This window comes from Limulus polyphemus, unplaced genomic scaffold (assembly GCF_000517525.1).
Source record: "Limulus polyphemus unplaced genomic scaffold, Limulus_polyphemus-2.1.2 Scaffold1992, whole genome shotgun sequence".
Lineage (NCBI taxonomy): Eukaryota > Metazoa > Arthropoda > Merostomata > Xiphosura > Limulidae > Limulus > Limulus polyphemus.
Genome location: NW_013667602.1, coordinates 79,013 through 99,378, shown reverse-complemented (window position 1 = coordinate 99,378; position 20,366 = coordinate 79,013). Strand labels below are relative to the sequence as shown.

General features: G+C 33.6%; 1 protein-coding gene across 6 annotated transcripts in view; it reads left to right on the top strand.

Annotated features, from left to right (window-relative positions):
* LOC106465590 (phosphatidylinositol 4,5-bisphosphate 3-kinase catalytic subunit beta isoform-like) overlaps window positions 1-20,366 on the top strand; it is a 65,051-nt gene that overhangs the window by 14,182 nt on the left and 30,503 nt on the right. For all 6 annotated transcript variants that reach the window (XM_013925820.2, XM_022393519.1, XM_022393518.1 and 3 more), the window contains 5 exons: window positions 14,020-14,251; window positions 14,793-15,022; window positions 16,064-16,240; window positions 17,676-17,745; window positions 19,635-19,816. In XM_013925820.2, coding sequence (XP_013781274.1) covers window positions 14,020-14,251; window positions 14,793-15,022; window positions 16,064-16,240; window positions 17,676-17,745; window positions 19,635-19,816 — 891 coding nt within the window. The remainder of the gene's footprint in view (window positions 1-14,019; window positions 14,252-14,792; window positions 15,023-16,063; window positions 16,241-17,675; window positions 17,746-19,634; window positions 19,817-20,366) is intronic.

Below are 20,366 nucleotides of genomic sequence, written 5' to 3'. Positions count from 1 at the left end.
TAGTAAATGCTAGAGCACTCCCGAAGGAACGGATAGTTCTGGAAAGCAGGTGGCGTGACGCTAGTCACGTGACCTTGCTGACGCAACACTGTCCCCTCCTTAGTATTGTTCGTCCCGAACAATAGCCACTTACAATAAACCAATAACAATTAACAATAACTTAATTAAATGTACAAAATTACAATCACAAAATTACAATTCAACAAAGTCTCTTAATTTTACGGGACGTATCTTCTTTCGTACTGGTCTCCGTCTTGTTGGCTTCTGCTTCACGTGGGGCTCATCTGCTTCATCAGGAAATGTTCTATCGTCGGTAACAGCCACATCAGTGGTAGTAACTTCATCAAGAGCTTCACCGTTTCCCTTCTCAAACTGAGTAGAGTTTCTTCTTTGACAGTGGCTTCTTCAGGTGGCACGTCTTCAGCAGCGTCATTTGTTCTGTTGTCTACTTCGTCCCAACTGAAATGTCCTGGACCATGATAACGCCAAAGCCTGTTGGCATGCATCACTTTTGTCTTACCTCGCCAACCACATCTTATCCAGAAAGTCACGTCTGAGAGACGATCCACTATGTCATATGGGCCTTCCCATGGAGAAGACAACTTAGGAGACTTCCCTTTGGTCTTCCTGGGATTATACAACCATACCTTGTCTCCGGGTGCAAAGCAGACTTCAGTAGATCTCTTATCATAAGTTAATTTCATCGAAAATGGCAAAGCTCCTGGAGCTGATGCTATTCCAGCAGAGATCTACAAACATGGTGGACCCAAGCAGCTCGAGAAGCTCACAAAGCTACTGCAATCCATGTGAGAACATGGGGTCTTCCCACAAGATTTTAAGGATATTGACATCATCCACCCCTAAAAAAGGAAAGGCAACTGCCAATTCTGTGACAACCACCGTGGAATCTCTCTCCTCTCAATTGCCAGCAGGGTATGCTTTTGGAGAGCCAGTGTGGCTTCAGAAAAGACGGGCATAATTGACATGGTATTTGCTGCCCACCAACTTCAAGAGAAATGCCAAGAACAAAACGTCAATCTGTAAACCACCTTCATTGACCTTACCGAGGCTTTTGACACGGTCAGCTGAGAAGGGCTCTGGGAGATCATGAGCAAATTTGGGTGCCTAGATAGGTTTATACTGATGGTACAACAGTTTCATGATGGCATGCAAGCCCGAGTACTTGAAGATGGCCAGCCCTCTGATCCCTTTCCAGTCACAAATAGAGTTAAACAGGGCTGTGTACTGGCACCGATACTTTTCAGCATCATGTTTTCAGCCATGCTCACTGATGCTTTTAAGGATGTCAACCCAGGCATTGACATTAGATACTGAATGGATGGCAAGCTCTTCAATCTGCAATGCCTTAAGGCTAAGACTAATGTCAATACTGATAGACTGCATCATTTCTTCACTGATTACTGTGCCCTGAACACCAGAAGTGAAGCAGACATGAAGCAAAATATGGACCTATTTGTCACCTCCTGTGACAACTTCAGCTTTACCATCAGCATGAATAAAACTGAAGTAATGTACCACCTTGCTCCAGGAAAACTGTACCAAGAACCTAACATAACAGTCAACAACCAAAATCTACCAGATGTGGACAAATTCACCTACCTAGGTAACACCTTCTCTTGCTGTTTTCACATTGATGATGAAACAAACTCTAGAATAGCCAAGGCAAGCACTGCTTTTGGTAGGCTACATTCATCAGTTTGGGATAAAAAGGGGTAACACTCAAAACCAAGGTGAAAGTCTACAGGGTAGTTGTGCTCACTACCCTCCTCTACATGTCTGAAACATGGACTGTCTACCAATGGCATGCCAAAAAAACTCAGTTGCTGTCTATGCAAACTTATGAACATCAAATGGCAAGACAAGGTCCTTGACACTGAAGTCCTAAACAGGTCTGACATGCCCAGCATTTACACCCTGCTGAGGAAGACGCAACTCTGGTGGGCTGGCCATGTTGTCAGAATGCCAGACAATCACCTCCCAAAATGCAGCTTCTTCGGTGAACTACAGACTGGATCATGCTCCTATGGTGGTCAGAAGAAGTGCTACAAGGACACACTCAAGGTTGCGCCAAAGGACTGCAACATAGATCCTAATACCTGGGAAACTCTTGCCCAAAACAGCCCAGTCTGGAGGAGTTCTGTCACAAAGGGAGCAACCAACATATGAACAACATCGCATTCTGACAGCCTAGAACAAGTGTGCAGCATGCAAAGCAGTAGGAAGCAACTTTCAGAACCCACCAGTCTATTGACTTGCCCTCATTGCTCCAGATATTTTCAAGCCAGGATTGGGCTAATCAGGCACCTCTGAACATACAAGGTCAATGGATGATAATGAAGAAGATCTTCTTCAATCATGAAGGATGAACAACAACAATAACAAAAAAAAAGCTAAAGCAGCAGAAGGATGGAGTGGGCATTCATTTTATTCCATAGAAAGACACTCTGGTCAAGTTGTTGTATGCAGCACCTGTAGATTTTTGTGTGATTGAATTTTTGAAACAGGTGCTTGGAACCATTGTCCTCACACAATAGGTGAAGTATGTAAAGCATAAGGAAGGAAAGATTTACTTTGAATATGAAAGTCTTACGATGTTACACTGAAGTCTTTTAGGATGAAAACTAAAATACAGGGCTGATGCACAGTCATGAGATAGAGCATCACCAGACGTGGCAACATGGATTATAATGATGTGGTGAGGCTCCAAAATCGTTTTATTATATTGTATTCAACCTCTATATTAAATTAGATAGCTCCATGACAGAAAGTTAGTTTCCCTAGCATCAATAAATTTGTACTCTTCAGCATATTTAAGTTAAAATTGAATTGTTTTTCTATATTTAATTTTATCTTATTAGTAAAGAAATATTTACAAAAACATATAAACTATTATAAAATTGAGTACCTATTATCTGTGAGTAAGCCTTAATGCATTTTGTGCCTTGTAATGGTCTGGAGTTCATTAAGTGTACATAACTATATTACATCAAACCTAAAACATTTCTATGTTGTATACGTAGGTGATGCAATAGGACAAAGTCATATTTTTGCAACATTGTTATCCAACATGCTATCATTCCTTTTGGATTTTTACAGCTCGTTAACCATTTTAGCAAAACATGATCCACTTGGATGGAGAATCTACCACCATACAAGTAATGGCAATAGTGCTTTATGAAGACTATAGGTGCAAGTAGTTATTTCTTTGTCATACATTATTAGCATTCAGCAGTCATGAGTATAATGCCAGTATATGTAATTATACATTCTACTCCATCCTGTAACCGTGATAACACTGTTCCAATTCCATTATTGCTGGTGTTGGTGTTCAATAGAAATTCATAGTGTTGTAGATATGCCAATACAGCGTGTCTCAATTTTACCTACTAAGTGACAAAAATTCCACTTCTGTGTGAAACTCTGCTTTCTTTAACTGCTAGAATATCATCTTTGGGTTCTTAGCCACAAACTCAAACATGTTACTGAACACTAAAATATTGTTTATGTATACCATGCATCTCACCTATTGCAGTCCCTTCAGTGTAAGCTCCATTAGCCTCTTGAAAGTAACAGGCACATTATATAAGCTAAATGATATGATGTGGAACTTGTAAAAGGCATCTCTCATGCTAAACTAGTCTATAGTTTGTTCTCATTGTCCAGCTTGACTTGCCAGTATTCAGAGGTCTGATCTAAAATGTTGAACCAAGTTACTGCATTCATTCATCTAAGATCAACACAGAATTTTAACATACCTTTCTTCTTCCTGACAATCACTACTAAAGATAACCAAGCACTCTCCAAAGGTTGTATGACTCCATCCTTCAATATTCATTGGAGTCCATAAAGCCAGTGCAGTGGTTGTTTGATCAGACATGTGTTGCTTGTATGTTTGTTGTGGTGACTGTTAAACCCAATTGACCATCTCATCCCACAAATACATCGGCATGCTCAACCAACAAGTCCTGAGTTGCTTTTGTTGTACTGGGTCTAGATTGTTTGTACAATCCTAAATAGTGATCTCAGATGTGTTAGTAGCAGTGTACAGATGTAACCCTAGTGTTACTGTGAGCCTTGGTTACTTCCTCTTTGCTTACTGCACTTGTAACTATTCCAGTGTCAAAATGGATAGCCAATTTGGCCATAATTACAAAACAATACTAGGAGCTCTCTTTCTTCCTCAGTCCAATAGCTTTCCAAGGTAATGCTGCCTGCTATCTGGAAAGAAGCAGTTCATTTCATATGTAACCTCTGTAACTTCATTACAGAATACTAATGCACTAGACTTTGACCATGGTAGACCACGAAATACCATTTGTGTATATGAAGATACTGTTATTCCATTTGCTGTGCACACTCATGCAGTCCAATGCTCATGAACTCAATCTTGCCATAATGGATAATTCCATAGAACATCATTTCACCAGTTGCACAGGTGAAACTGACCGATAATGTTTGTATTACATCTATCCATAGGTTGCAAATGTAAGATCTGAGGTTGGATATCTCCACCTTTATTCTGTGACCAACATATCCTAGACACATTCAGAAGTCTTCTCTCCACTCATGTCTACTCTGTCAGAACAAAATTGGTATCCACTGGCCAGAATGATAGTTTCACTTGGGGGCTTGATGTATTGTAAGATCTACCCCTGTTCTGGCTGTCCCTGTATTGACAAGGAACTTGATGTTTTGCCCTTATACCATTATTGGTCTGTACCAAGCTTCACCAAACCCTTTGGTGCAAGCTGTCTTCACTCTTCCCCTAAGTTGAGCAACTTGAGCTCCATTAGTATTCCATAGGTGTAATAGCAGTGTTTACTTCTTGCTTCTAGTTCTTCTGGACCTGGTAAGCCATCAGTCTAAATCAGATGCTATGCTTCTTCTGTACCTGCTGATCAATCAGTTGGAACCAATAAGTTTGATGACTGCTGCTCAGCAAAGTGTGGACAGTTCACTTGGCAGTGACCCAACATACTACAAGTGAAGCAGATGCTTTTCTTCTCCCATATTAGATAATATTCAGGTAGAGGCACTATTAGCATACACTGTGGCATGCAAACCATGGGAGAACTGAGAAAGCTTTTTCCATTTACTGGAAAACAGTATAATTGCATTGATGTGCCAGAATGTATGGGTTGCTGGTTAACCCTCGGCATGATTTAAACTTAGCATTGGGGAAGTATCTGAGTGGGATAGTTTGTCCAAGGTGTAGCCACAATGTTTGTCACTGCAGGCATTTTCCTCTCCAGCAACTGGCTCAGAGTTATCGCTTCATACCTGGTTGTGATGGAAAATGCTGCTGTTAAGTGAAGATACCTGTCATATCCAGGTGGTGCCTTATTGTCCCTTAATGAACTTGTACACAAGTATGTCTTCATGATCTGCTGAGGGTATCACATGATAAGGTTTACTGTACAAGCAGTGCAAAATATCCTCATGAATGGCCACACTCACTGGCACTCCTCTTACAAGCCTCAAACTTGACCTGATGGATCACTTGATTCTCCACTGAGTTTAATAATTAACACAATTTAACCATGACTGCATCCCACTCTTTTAGTTGTGTCTCCTGAGACCAGCCATTATTAGCAATTGCATGTCTGAAACACTTCTGAAAATGGTCTGGACATTCCTGTATTAGGGGACAAATTTTGCTTTGCTTCACTCGCAAGGTCCTAAGGTGTTGGTAAAAGCCTCTCCTTTGTGGATCCTTGGCAGATTTCTGGCTCAGATACAACTGATGTCATGGGTTCAAGATAGTAGGTTGTAGTTCAAGATAGCAAAGCAATGAATTGTTTGTGCTTCCCTTGCACTGAGATCACTCTTTCTTCAGGGTCAGTACCTAGTCTGCCATTCTTGAAACACCAGATGTTGACTGATTTTCCTGATTCTGTAGTTAAAGAGAGATTGATGCCTTGGACCTTGAGAGATCTATGTCAAGGAGAAGGCTTTTCCTAGACTCAGCATCTCTCTCTCTCCTAGCATCAAACTCTCCCTCTTGATAGTGGTTGATTTTATTTGCAGAAAATGTCATTCTTTAAGGCAGAAGTTTTTCTTTAATCTTGGTAATATGACTTCAACTAAGAATAATACACATGTTAGCAAAAACATTAAACTCTACAATAATATCCTGTGGTCAGAGTATCAAAACTTATCCTTTCTACATACTCTGTGGTATTTTTAGGTTAGTGCATTGTAGTAGATAATAGCTGAAAATTAGTTTTTACGATGGGTATATATGTATTGAAAAACAACAACTGGTAAGTTCACTGAAAAAAAAAATATACAAAAAAATTGGCACACCTTATTTTGACTATTGCTTACATGTCCAAACCAATTTTCCTGTACATTAATGTAGCCAGTTCTGAGTGGAAATAAACCCCTTTGATTTCTCATTTAAGTACTCCAATATGAAATGTACCAAACCTATCCATTGATACTTGTTTTAAATGTTTTATTATATGCCCAAAGCAATTTTCATATAAATTTGTGGATACAGTTCTGAGGATCCCTAAAAACCTTTTATCCCAATATGGGGCATATATTTCAAAATTTCCTATTTCTGAATTGTTTCTTAGAATGGCTTATTAATGTTATTATCAATTACATTCAGTTCAAGTGTATATACCTGCAAAATTTCAATTGTTTTTTGCCAGAAACTATAAAAGGAGCTAACAAGTCAATTAAAAAAATAGGTACACATAAATCAGAATTGTATACAAGATATATGATATAGAATTAACAACATTTTTGTTTTAAATCATTTCTTATTTTTTTAATTTCATTTAATTGTATACAAATTTGTATTTTAAGTGCAAGTGTTACTGTTGCAAATACTTATTTAATATCTAAACTATTTGGGATTTGTATTCCATTGCAAAAGGAATTTTGATAAACTTGTCTTATGTAAAATGAACACTGTATGTGTTCTAAGAATAACACAGGTCTGTGATGATTTTATTATCTTGAAATTTTTACATGTTCTATGGTAATTCCTGTACACTGAATCTGAACATCATATCCATTTTTCTCCATCACATAGACTTTTCACAAAACGTCGTATATACTTTTACATAAGTGAATCATTTTCATTGAAATTGGGTCACATTTTATTATGTTTAAAATGTTGGCAACCACTGGCTATATATATTTCTCTAGAACAATCATGACGTGAGAGTCTTATTGATCATTGTAGAATCAACAAGAAATGCATTGCTGGTATATAAACAATTAACAGCCCACATGATGTGTCATTTCTAAATAGTATTTGTTTATGCGTGCACTTTGACATTATTTTTTTCTTTTCAATATTATTTATTCATTGCTATGGCAACAAGAGGTTGTATAAATGATCTAAATATATTCTGTTATATTTGTGATAAACTTGTTGTAAATTTGATCTGAGTAAGAGTTTTTTTCTTTCCAATTTGTAAAAAAATCCTTAAAATGATAGAAAAAATGAATATTATTTTCAAAATCTGTATAGCTGAATTATAGAAAATCCATTATTAAAACCAGAACAACTTTTATGAAGTTTAAATTTGCAGGCCTGTGTAATTGTTTCTACAGATATGAATTATAAGTGATGTCTGTGTACTGAAAATGTATTCCCAGCCATGCTGCATTATAAATGACATATTTCTGTGTACTAAAATTGTAAGAAATCCCAGTCATCCTGCATGTAGCATACTGGATATACTGCATGGATTTCCAGCATAATAATTGGGTAGGGTTCACTATGTAATGAGATTCAACAAAGACTGAGTTCAAAGTATAGATTTTTGTCTCTCTTAACTCTGACAAAGTTCTTCTCATAGTCCATACACAAAATGTATGAAACAACAGCCTATTAAAACAAACATAGTCATAGACAAACACAATGTAAGAATCAAACAAGAGCAAGTGTTTGTAATGGGTGTATGGAACTGACAAGAGAGAGAGAGAATTGAAATGAAACATTTATTGGTTCTTTCTAATGTGCAAGCTACACGAAAAACAAACTTAGTATTAAATGAAAGTAATTTCTCAATGTTTATTGGTTCTTTCTAATGTGCAAGCTACACGAAAAACAAACTTAGTATTAAATGAAAGTAATTTCTCAATGTTTATTGGTTCTTTCTAATGTGCAAGCTACACGAAAAACAAACTTAGTATTAAATGAAAGTAATTTCTCAATGTTAAAACAGTTCAAACCTCTCAAAGTAAAACAAATTACTGAAACAAACTCAAAGTCTGAATAGTTTTACAGTTCTCAGAAACTAAATCAATTTAAAAGCTGGCTAATAGTCTGCAAATTATATCTTATCTCTTTAACAGGAAAGAGCCTGGCTTCTACATACCAAACTACAATAACATAAACTAAGACAGGTTGCTCATGTCATGCACATTAACCACCTACATTAATCCACACGTGTATGGAGAAGCTGCGAACCATTACAGGATTTTTCCAACTGAAATGAAAGCTGTATATTTCAGGACATCATAAAGTCACAGCTAACTTTTCTGCAAGAAAACGTGCTTATTGACCAGTTAGTGAATTTAGTTTGGTGTGCATCTAAAGAAAGTAGAAGTTATAATGCTTGCAAAAGTGAGTTTCTCCTCCAAACTGAATACAAAGAAAGTCAAAATTTCAAAACATTATATCTTAACTTATTTGCATTTCATTTGAAACTTTTATGATTAGTGTGGTATTTTCAGGCCTAATTGATTTTCTCACAGAGAAACAAGATAGTTTTACAGAGTAGCTGGACAGTCAACCTGGATGTTTATTAAAAAGTACTTCTGAATTCTCTGAGTAACTGATTTCTGAGAAGTAAAGACGTAAAGGCTTATATGTGCTATAAAAAAAGCAAACAAAAAATCTCATCAATTTTACCTTTAATCCCACTAATTACAGGTGGGGTTTGTTCTAAGGTTTCATAGAAAATAAGTAATTTCATCCAGTTATTTTGGTCAATTTAATTACACAGAAAGCTGTAATGGCCAAGAATATTTAATGATGCAGTATTTGGACCCTGACAGTAGTGAATGAGAAAAACAATTATGTAATTTGAGATTTAAGGTATTTCTAGCCCATTTGTTTCAATTTTTTCACCCTTTTTTGAAAAATAAATATTTGCTACTGTAAAATGTCTACTTTCAGTTTCTGCAACACATTTTGTCAAAATACCCATACATAACCCTCAAAAATGGGATTGAAAATCATAATCCTGATTAAATTAAAATCTTCCCATAGCAACCACCCTAGCAATGAAATTCATGGCAATTTGCAGTCTCTTTGGGGTAATTTTCTAAATTTTTGTGATACAGACTCTTAAGAGACTACAATAATGCTGAAACTGTTTGCTAACTTCACTCTGGTGAAACTAACAAAGCTTCAAGTGAACAGTGTTCAACTCCATGTGATAATTCTCTGGCTACTATGTTCACTCCTTTGTCTTTTACAAGTTAAATCCCTCACTGTAAGGTTTTATTTACTGTTTAAAGAGCTGGATGAATTTTCCCTTCATTCTACACTGAAGAAATTTCAATGGCAAAGAAGAATGTCAGAAGAAAAAAATGAAGGTTCCATGGGATCCAGCACATTGAGAAGCTAATGCCTAAATGTAGCAGAACTTGAGGATGGAAAATTGTTAAAGTAATGGTGAAACATTGAAGTGATGGAACTTTCATTTGTAATCACGTTCTTCTCCATTCCAGCTTTATCCCTACCTGATCAACAAAACCAATTATAGTTTTGTCAACTTTTCATGGATTTCTACCAGATTTTGACACAGAACATCTTGGAAAATACTGCAGGGAATAAACCAAAACATGGGTTATAAAAAGTTACACCCAAACTATAATTGGTCTGTAACTAGAGGGTTGATTTGTAGGGTTGAAAATAAATACATTTTTTGTTTTTATTTTCTTCTGTGATAGTCTGACATTTATGGTGTTAAGGTTCTTTTCCTCTCTTTTTAAGCTGTAAATTGATGTATGATTTAGTTGGTTAGTGTTATTAATTTTCAAGATATTGTGTTTGTAGATAATATGAATCAGAGCTCTTTAATATTTGCATACTAATGAAATAATTTGCATAATTAATTGGAAGTGAATTGCTTTGTGTTACTTTCAAGTTCCTTAAACTTTGAGGTCCTTAGTTTGCCCTTGAGTCCCAAAACTAGTAATGCATACATCAATGGGCTATAAACACCTTAAGAATAAAAAAATGTGTATATTTAAATATATACTTAGAACATTCTGATTGAAGTGAAAGAGAAGTAAATCCTAAGATTGAGGCTACAAATTTTGTACTCCAACACTAAGGATCATAAACTTCAGAAATTCTGAGTATTACATTAAACACTAGTATTTTACATACAACAATTTTTCACATCAACAATGAAATGTTTTATCTGTTCACAAACTTATTCAAACATTTTTGCAACAGGCTCATATATCACAAAAACTTTTATATATTTTAAAAAAGATAATTGAACTAATTTTTAAAAAATTATGTTCCAAAAATATTATGATCTTACATTGAATTGCTTTGAATTGCTAATCAAATTTAACTTTTTTCAAATTGAAGTTTATTCAAAGAAAATCATAAAATAATCTTTTTCAGAAGGGATCATGACATATTACTCTGTAAACTTAAATTTGATTCCATGCTTAGGTTGAGGCAGAAAATGGATTAATTTCAGAGAGAAATGTGTGTAGCAGTTGGAAAACTGCTGTATTTTACCCATTCATAAATATTAAAGAAAATATTTTTATTCAAGTATATTTCTCAAACTTATTTTTGCAGTTTTTCTGCACTTAAGATATGGAAGGTCCTAAACTTGTGCTAATCTTCTATCTTTCACAAAGGTTACATAAAATATTGGTCACTCTGTAAAGGCTTATACTTGTTTGTTCCCTGGGGTGTGAATTGTACCCAAGATGAGGGGTAATACAAAGATTTTTCTAGTTATTATTGACATGGTAATCTAGGATTGTGGGATATTACATCAGGAATCTTTGTTCTGGCTTAACAGTGCAATGTATCATCTTTACTTCAGTCTTTTGTTTAGACATCTCTCTCTTTCTCCTGCTTTAGTAGACAAAAGTCATAGTAAAGGTCTATTCAAGTTGTCCAGTAAAATAAAACTCTTAAACACTTATTTTTGAGGATAATTATTTTTAAAAGCATGCTTCTTTCTGTACTGTCCGTGTTTATTCTTTACTAAATATTTCCTGAATCTGTCATTTATTTTGGATACTTATAACTAACTTACCTGTAAGACATCAGTATACCAGTATAACAAAGAATTAAATTTCAAGCCATTTTCACATATTTTGCATAACTATTATATTTAGTTTTTGTGAATAAAAGAGTTCAAAACTATCATACCTAAACTTACTGACCTTTACTGAGTTGTTTGTCATTAGTGTATTTTGCCATAGTTCTCAAAACCAGTTGATTTTCCTTCCAATACCATCATGAAATGCTAGAATAAGGCTTCACAAGTGATGAATACATGATTGTAAGTTAATGTAGCACTTCTTGAATGCAACATTAAGGAGAAAGAAGTATTGTATAAATGTGTAGGACAGTTGTATATTATTATATATCTGCTTGTTTGTTAATTTCCGGTAGAAATTATTTCCGAGGAACTTCAGCGATACAACTCCTTTCTTGATTAAACCAGTTTATTCTTTCTCCATACAACAATTGTTTAATAAACAGAATTTACACAGTCACTTTAAACTTAACAACTTTTATAACACATGCTATAAATCACAGTGATTCACACACTTTACTTATGGTGCCTACTGTTCGCTTGACTCAGTTATCTCTCTCTCCCTGGCTTTCCTTGCCAGGCTTATATATTAAAAAAGAGGGCATCTCGATCAGACTAGAGTTACCGGGAAAATTCATGATCCTTCGAGAAACTCCAGCATGCATGTTCCCAGCATCACGCGACTTCTGCTGTCGTAACAGTATTTATGCTATTTTATTATTTGTATCTTGTTTCAGAATGCATATCTACAAGAAACATGTTATTGTATTTGTATGTAATATCTGTTTTAAACAATGTTATGTTTTTCCTTATTATTGTTGCATCAGCGAGATCACATGACTATTCTCACACCCTCTACTTTCTATCCTGTACTTTGGCGAATGCTCTGGCATTTACTAGATATAGGGTAGTCTGGTATATAAAAGGGGGTGACAACGTGACGGTAATAATAACGTAATGTGTGTGTGTAGATAGTGAGTAGTTGAACTGCAGTCAGAAGTATTGTTGACGTTCTTTGATATAGCGTTTGTTTTAGCGTGATTGTTGAAAATAAGTGTATCGTAAACCAGTTTTATTAAGTAAGGACTTGTGTCACTAAAGTTTTGTCGGAACGAAGTTACGGAAAGTTAATTAACAAACGGAGAAGTAACATTATGTTATCGCGGGTTTTGCTGTCAAGACAATGAATATGTAGATTTCAAAAACTACCTTATGCTTGGTGCTCCATAGAATCTTCAATTACAGTTAGAAGGAAAAATCTACTAGTTTATGAGCTGTACATTATCAATTGTTATAAAGCCAATTGGTAAACGTTTGATATTTACACTATTAACCTTGAAAATAGCACTACTTCATCTGTAGCTTGTGTTTCAATGTTTGAAGATGGAATTAATGGGAGTTCAATATAAATCATTACTGCTCAGAAGTTTTTTTTTTTAGTTAATACAAAGTTTATGTATTTCTTTTCCTTTATAATAAAAATCAAAATAATATGCTCATGAATCATGATTGTGTTGTTGAAATATGCAAATATGGATAATATTTTTAGGAACTTGATGTTATCACGGTTAAACATATAAAAACTATTTTTATAAAAAGTAATTGGCCACATAGAAGTTTTATATTTACAAAAGTGACAAAGAAAAATTATTGCCCAGCAATCAGATTATACAATGAGTTTTGAATGGTGGGGTATAAAACTGCATGTAACTGTGTTGTGATTTGTTTTATCATAATGTTTCTTGGGGTGTCTATATGAGTTCTGTAATTTTTTACATTAAATAATACTTATCACTGCTTTATTTCTTGTAGATCACCCATATAAAAACATAATGTAAAATGGGTTAGACACAACACAATATCTGCATTATAAATGTGTGATGTAAAGTGATTTAAAAAATACACAATACTTAATTAACCTTATAAAAATGTGAACAAAAAAGATATTTTAGACCAATCTTACAAAAATGCATTCCAGGCATATAGGGAGCACCCACTTACTTAGGGAGGAGGGTAATTGTTGCAAGAGGTAACCAAAATTGTATGACAGCACACACACCTTTTTTTTTCAATTATTTGTATTATTATCATTTTTATTATTATGTTTAGCTGTAATTATATTTTTAGCATTTGATTTGTATTTGTCATAGCTTTGTTTAGACCAATTGTAATATCAAACTTGGGGGTGAGAGGCACAGGATCTAAACTGGACAGGCAAAGCCCACCCACCCCTCATTTTCCTGGCCCTGTGAGAATGTGATATAAAACAGAGCCAATGTAAAATCAACAGTGTAAGGATGATACATACATGTAAGATGTCTTAAACAAGAAACAGTATCAGTCAACTTTATAAAGATGTAATAAAAAAAAAAGTGAAACAACGTTAAATTGCTGTTAAATAGGTTTGTTCCTTCAGCAGTATACCAAAGCATTTCAGGAAATAGTACATAAGTTTCCTTCACTAACAAGAAAAAAGAAGTCAGGTGCAGAATAAACACTTTTGTATGCATCTAAATTTCAAAAACATTAACATATAACAGTTTACTCAGAAGTTCTAAAAGTACTTTTAAAAACTTTTGACAGACTGAAACAGATTTTGCAGCTGATGTAATAATATGTACACCACAATGTTTAACTGATTTCATAAGTGTGACCAAAATCTTTAATTTTCTTAATTGCCCTATTTTGAGAGTTATTGTGACAAATTTTATCTCTTTTCTTACTAAAGGATGCATGGGAAGAAGCACAGAAACTTCCCCTGTATGGTCTTCTTCATGATATGCAGACTTACATCTTTAGATGTATTAACCAGACAACATCTGAACAGGAAGAGTTGATAGAGGAAAACAAGAGAGTCTGTGATGTAAGACCTTTTCAGGCAATTCTCCGTCTAGTTGAGAAAAAAGGAGACAAAGCAGAGACACAACTTAATGCACAGATTGGCTTGTTAATTGGCAAAGGTGAGATTTTCGTATTAGGTGAATTTTATGGATATATGAACTCCATCAAACAGTTAGTGCATAGATTTTGTGATTTATTTAATTCTACCTGAGTAATATCATATTTTAGGCTTTTAACTTAAAAATAATATATCAATCAGAACTTAATGCATTCAATTTAGGTAGTAATAAAATAAATGTTGCACATGAACAGACTAATTTTATGAAACTAAATAAAGCATACCGCCTATCTCAGACTACATTTCTGATGTAGATCTGTCTTTATTTCAACAGGACCTTAACACTTTTTATGATGTAGTTTCATAAGAAGTATAGTACTTTTTTCTTTTTTTTTTAAATCTCAAGTGTTAAAAGAAATTTGTGAGTTAACTGTACAACAAACTCAAATTATTCGGAAGGTTGGCAGTTTGAAAATTTTTCATAAAAACAGTTGGTCTAAAAATACCACTAACACAAACTACTGATAAATATTGATAGATACTAATAAGTGTTAGTATTTAGTTGTATAGGAAGTTGTACATTTTTGACTTTTTTTCTCTAGGTCTTCATGAATTTGATGCTCTGAAGAATCCAGAGGTCAATGACTTCAGGTGGAAGATGAGATTAACTTGTAATGAATGGACCAAAAATTATGAAAGAAAAACATGGATGGAAAAATTGTCTTATAAGTATCCGTTACAAGTAGAGAAATCTCCTGAGCTTCCATCTTTTTTATTGAAGCGAATCAAGGAAAGAAACTTAGTACTAACTGTTAGGCTGGAATGTAGTGAGGTAAAGAATCAGTCAAATGTCTAATTATATTTCAATTTTGCTTTAGAACTCTGTCTGGTAATTGTTGCTTGTTCAAAAGTGGTTAATAAACATGGTATCATTTATGCTATATTTGTATGAAGTATAGATATCTTTTCTTTCAAAATTAATTGCATTTTTCAGGTAACATGTATTGCTAGAGGCATGAAAAGTGACATTTTATGTTAGTACTTGTAACTCATTTGGAACTTTTCCAGTTTGAAAAATGTCTACAACTTTTTGAGAAAAATTGTTTTTGTATTACTTTTGAAAATTTTATGATTAGTGTGGGAATTTCATGCCCAAGTGATTTTCCTGTAGAGTAACAAGATAGTTTTGCAGAAGTATTTGGGAGTTCTCTGAGCTACTGATTTCTGAGAAATAAAGACTGGATATAGTTGCATTAAATATCTTTATTATTCACAAACACTGTGTATGTTCTTACTTGGTATGAACAACAGTCACTTTTACTGAAGAGCTAGATTTGAAACTGCTGTCTATTTCATGGTTTGTTTCAGACTGACTACAGTTTACATTACGTAAAAATGGTAATGTCAGACTTACCCAGAGTGACTAACACTATCCATGTGATAAGTCATTCTCATTTGAAAATAAGGGAGGTTGAAACCTTGATATCAACTAACTTACCATTGGAGGACACCACTATATGTTTCCACACACTGTTGCAAATGTACAGCCATGCCATCCACATTAGTAAACCTGATACTTATTGTTGGTGTTCGTTACTATAAAATATAATTTATTCTCACTTTCAAGTATTCAAACTTACGTTAATTTGTTATTCTCACTTTCAAGTATTCAAACTTACCTTAATTTGTTGTTCTCACTTTCAAGTATTCAAACTTACCTTAATTTGTTGTTCTCACTTTCAAGTATTCAAACTTACCTTAATTTGTTATTCTCACTTTCAAGTATTCAAACTTACCTTTTATAAGTAATTTAGCATATATCAGTTATGTGCATTTATACCAAGCTGTCTCTCTCTCATATCTTATGTTCCAGATGAGTTTCAAGTTCTGTGTTCCTCATTCAACAAAAACAAGTGAATTACTTGAGTATGTACTAAACAAGAAGTCCTTCTTATGTGGGCGTATAAAAGAAAGTGCTGCAGCTTATCTTCTGAAAATAAATGGCCGAGAAGAGTTCTTATTCAAAGATTATCCCCTAAGTCAGTACAAGGTACAATCAGTTTTCTAGCTCATTTTTTCTTAAGCATCTGATAAAAAACATTTCTCTGTCCTTGAACATGTGCACTTTGATTTTTCTGTTAGCTCATTTACCTTTAAGTGATTTTTACTTTTGAATTTGTGCTAATTTTTTAGATCTACAAGAGTAAAATCTAATTGTAATTTAAATATAAAAAGACATAATTAGCTTCCTTTAGTGTTCCGGGAATTAAAATCTTCATCCTAAATTAAAATCAGTAGAATGCAAAAGAAAAATTATATAGTCTGTTGCAGTTCCTTACATGATCTGAAACTATTATTAGATCTAAAGTGGATGAGTTATGATGGAAAGTTTAAGTGCTATATTTTTGTTTTGATGAAGAGTAGGTCTGCAATTTAATTTTTTCATGTTATTCTTAGTAAAAATGTTCATACAAGTATAATTACTTTACTCATTGAATATGTACAAGTGTTTATTAATTGTGAAGATATTCTTTGAACCACCTTTACAAATTTATTGCAGACATATAACTCCTGGTATGTGAAATACTTCACAGGTAAAGATAGAAACAAAAATGTCATTTCTCTATATTCTTTACTATATTCAAGCCTCTCAGCTGAAAGTCTGAGGGTTTATGATGCTAAAAATCATGTTTTGGTACTTGTTGTGGGCACATCACACACAAAGCCCATTATGTGGCTTTTCACTTAACCACAAAAACATTCTGTATTTAAGTATTTAGATCACAAGATATCTCAAAAACGAGAGAAAATATGTATCAGAAGTTGGTTTAATTATAGCATTATTTTTTATGATAAATATTTCAATTAAAATTTTATTGTTCTATTTTTTAAGATATATGATCTATATGATAACATGAAATGAAAACATACTGGTCAAGCAATAATACAAAATTTATGTTGATAGTTTTCTTACATGTCTAAATGTACTGTTATGACAGTGGAAGTCATGCGATGCTGGTAGCATGCGCGCTGGAGTTTCTCGAAGGATCATGAAGGCCCAAGTGCATTTGAGACACCCTCTTTTTAGTAAATAAGCCTGGTGAGAAAAACCAGCCCGATTGAAGGGATAGATAATTGAGTCAAGCGAACAGTAGGCACCATAAGTAAAGCGTGTGAATCACTGTGATTTATAGCATGTGTTATAAAGGTTGTTAAGTAAAGAGACGAGAAACGTATTGATTGTGAAATTACTGTGTATTACAAAGTTGTATCAAGAAAGAATAAACTATTTTTAATCAAGAAGGGACTTGTATCACTGAAGATCCTTGGAAAGAATTTATACCGGAAATTAACAAACAAGCAGATACGCAACAGTACTTTTGATTTCAGACTTTTCATGTAACTTGCTCTATTTTACAGTTTAGTGCTGTACATTTTTTAAGTACAAACGTTCTTTAAGTAGATTTTTTATTTTCCTTTTTCAGTATATTCGTCAAATGATTTCTGATGAAAAAATACCTGAGTTAATCATGATCTCCAAGGCCAATGTAGAATGTAAGTAGGCAGACAGTTTAAAACGTAGTGTAGAACCTAACTAGGCTGGCTATTGATAAACTGAATTAGAATCTAATTAGGCAAAAGATTTGGAAACAAGTATCAAATCAATGCAGTCAATTTAACAAGTTTAAAACATATGGGTTTTTAACAATTAGTGTTGAGTCTAATTAAGTAAGATTTTTATTGTCGGCTGTAGAATGTTTGTAGGCTGTTTAACACCTGGCAAAAATCCTAACCAGTCAGACTGTTTAAGAACAAAAACAGAATGTTTAAAATAATTGTGTAGAACATTATGTGTTAGGTTGTTTAACACATCCTAAATAGATTTAGTTCAATTGTCTAAGAAATATAATTCTTAATGAAGAAAAGTTTACAATAATTTAATAAAACTGTGTGCTTTAGTTTCAAGGAAAGTACAACCTAAGAAAAGGTAAAGAAACAAAAACTTGAGAATTTTAATTGGTATGACATATTTTGAAAGAGGTATAGATTTTTGAACTATAAAAAATTTTATATAAATTGATGAAGGTAATAACCATTAATAATTATTATTAAAGAACTAAACTTTTAAGTCTTTTTTTTCATAATATATGAAAAAACATTTACGATACAATTAGGAAAAATTGGTAGACGGTAAAACTAAAACAGTGAAAAGTTTCTTTCACCATTTAAGCCACTTTTTAACTCGTTCTCCCTCCACCCATTGCATTTTCTAACCATATATCACCTAAATATCTTCACCTTACATCCCATTTTAAAAACAGTATGTATAATGTATGAGTTGTTATCATGTTGTTATAGTTCAAAGCTAGTAACAACTGATGATTATTTCTATAATTGAATACAAGCCAGTGGCTGTAATTGAGTGGGATTAAATATATTTGACCATGAGCAAACACAGAATTTGCATCTTGGATTAAAAAGTAATTAACAGAAATCAATTTTGGAACAACAGCCTGTAACTTTTACAGTGTAAGCTACAACACTGGTTCCCAACTGCTAAGCTGCAAGATTTCAGCCAGTTCTCAAGATTGTTGGAAAAAAATGTGTATTTTAAAATACAGCTACTGAAGTATATTGTTTTAGAGTATGAAGTGGTCTATGAAATCTTGGAATTTGGAGCTAGCTGGTATCCAGTGGGAAAAGGTTGGGTACCACTAAACTAATTACAGCTATGCATTTAAGTTTTAAATTTCACTGCTTCAAGTATTTAAAAATAATATTTGTACATTCAGTGCATAAAGTGTTGCTTTATGTTAACTAACTATGATGTTTTGTTCACTACTTGAGTCAAGTACTGGTTACATGCTCTTCTATAACAAAAACTGGCATGGAGGCTCTCTCTTTTTAGCACTTTCAGGAACTTCTAATCCAGCCCTTTTTTCTCATTTAATATATCTGTTAGTTATCTGTAACTTCTCTTTTTCACCTATTGATTAGATTTAGTATTAATGTATTAAAATTTTTCATTGTGGAAAAACAAGTCACTTGGCAACATACTACTTATGTCACATTTTTTTTACACCCACATCGACCCCCTTCTTTTTTATATGCCAGTTATTGACTGTAAAATTGTAAATTAAGAAGTTAACAGTATTTTAATTAAGCAATACTGCATGTTTTCAAAATTACAATAGAAATTAAATAGGATTTAACACCTTGGAAAGCCTAAAAGCTGATCACCAATAGAAATATTTTAATCTGCATGGCAAGTTGTGACACTATGAATTAGGCAGTAGTTAATTTAATCACTTTTTACTGGCCTGCTGTCACAGTTAGTTTGGCTTCATTTTATATCTATAATGAAAATATACAACAACATATAAAATATATGTGTATTTTTTTATTGTGTGCTAATTTCTAAATCACCCTGTATTTCCTTCAAGTGGAACATGACAATATCTATGAATCAATTGATGATATTTTCACAAAGAACACTAGTTCAGTGAATGGGACAGTGACTTTAAGCAGGAAAAAGACTCACACAATCTCAGCATGGACTATTCAAGACCCTTTCATAATCAAGATTGACAGTGTCTGCAAGTTGAACTGTGAGGATGAGATACAGGTAATGTATCAAAAATGAAGCTCTGTATATAAAAAAACATGTTGAAGGTAACAAAAATTTAAAACTTTCGCTTGTTTTCATTAACATAAGATATTACACATATTAGCTTAAAGAGAGAAAAAAAGAGCTATTTTTCAAGATTTTCTGCTCCTTACGATTCTAGAAACCCAGTGTAAGATTGAGGCTAATAAGCTATTGTAATATTCAATACACGAGTCTTTATTTAATTGTTGCAACAATGAGGTTTATACAGTTTTGTATCTAATGTTTTTTGATTTGCAAATAAATTTTAATTTTCTATAATGTTATGCCCCAAAAAACAAAAGAAATTAGCTTAAATATTGTTGCGTCAGCGAGGTCACGTGACTATATCACACCACTCCTTCTCTCGAACCTTCGGGAATTGTCGGGAGATTACTAGATATAGGGTAGTCTGGTATATATAAGATGGTCACAACGTGACGGGATCAATGTGTGTAGGTAGTGAGTAACTGAACTGCAGTCAGAAAGTATTGTTGAAGTTAACATTAGTTGTTATAGCATTTGTTAT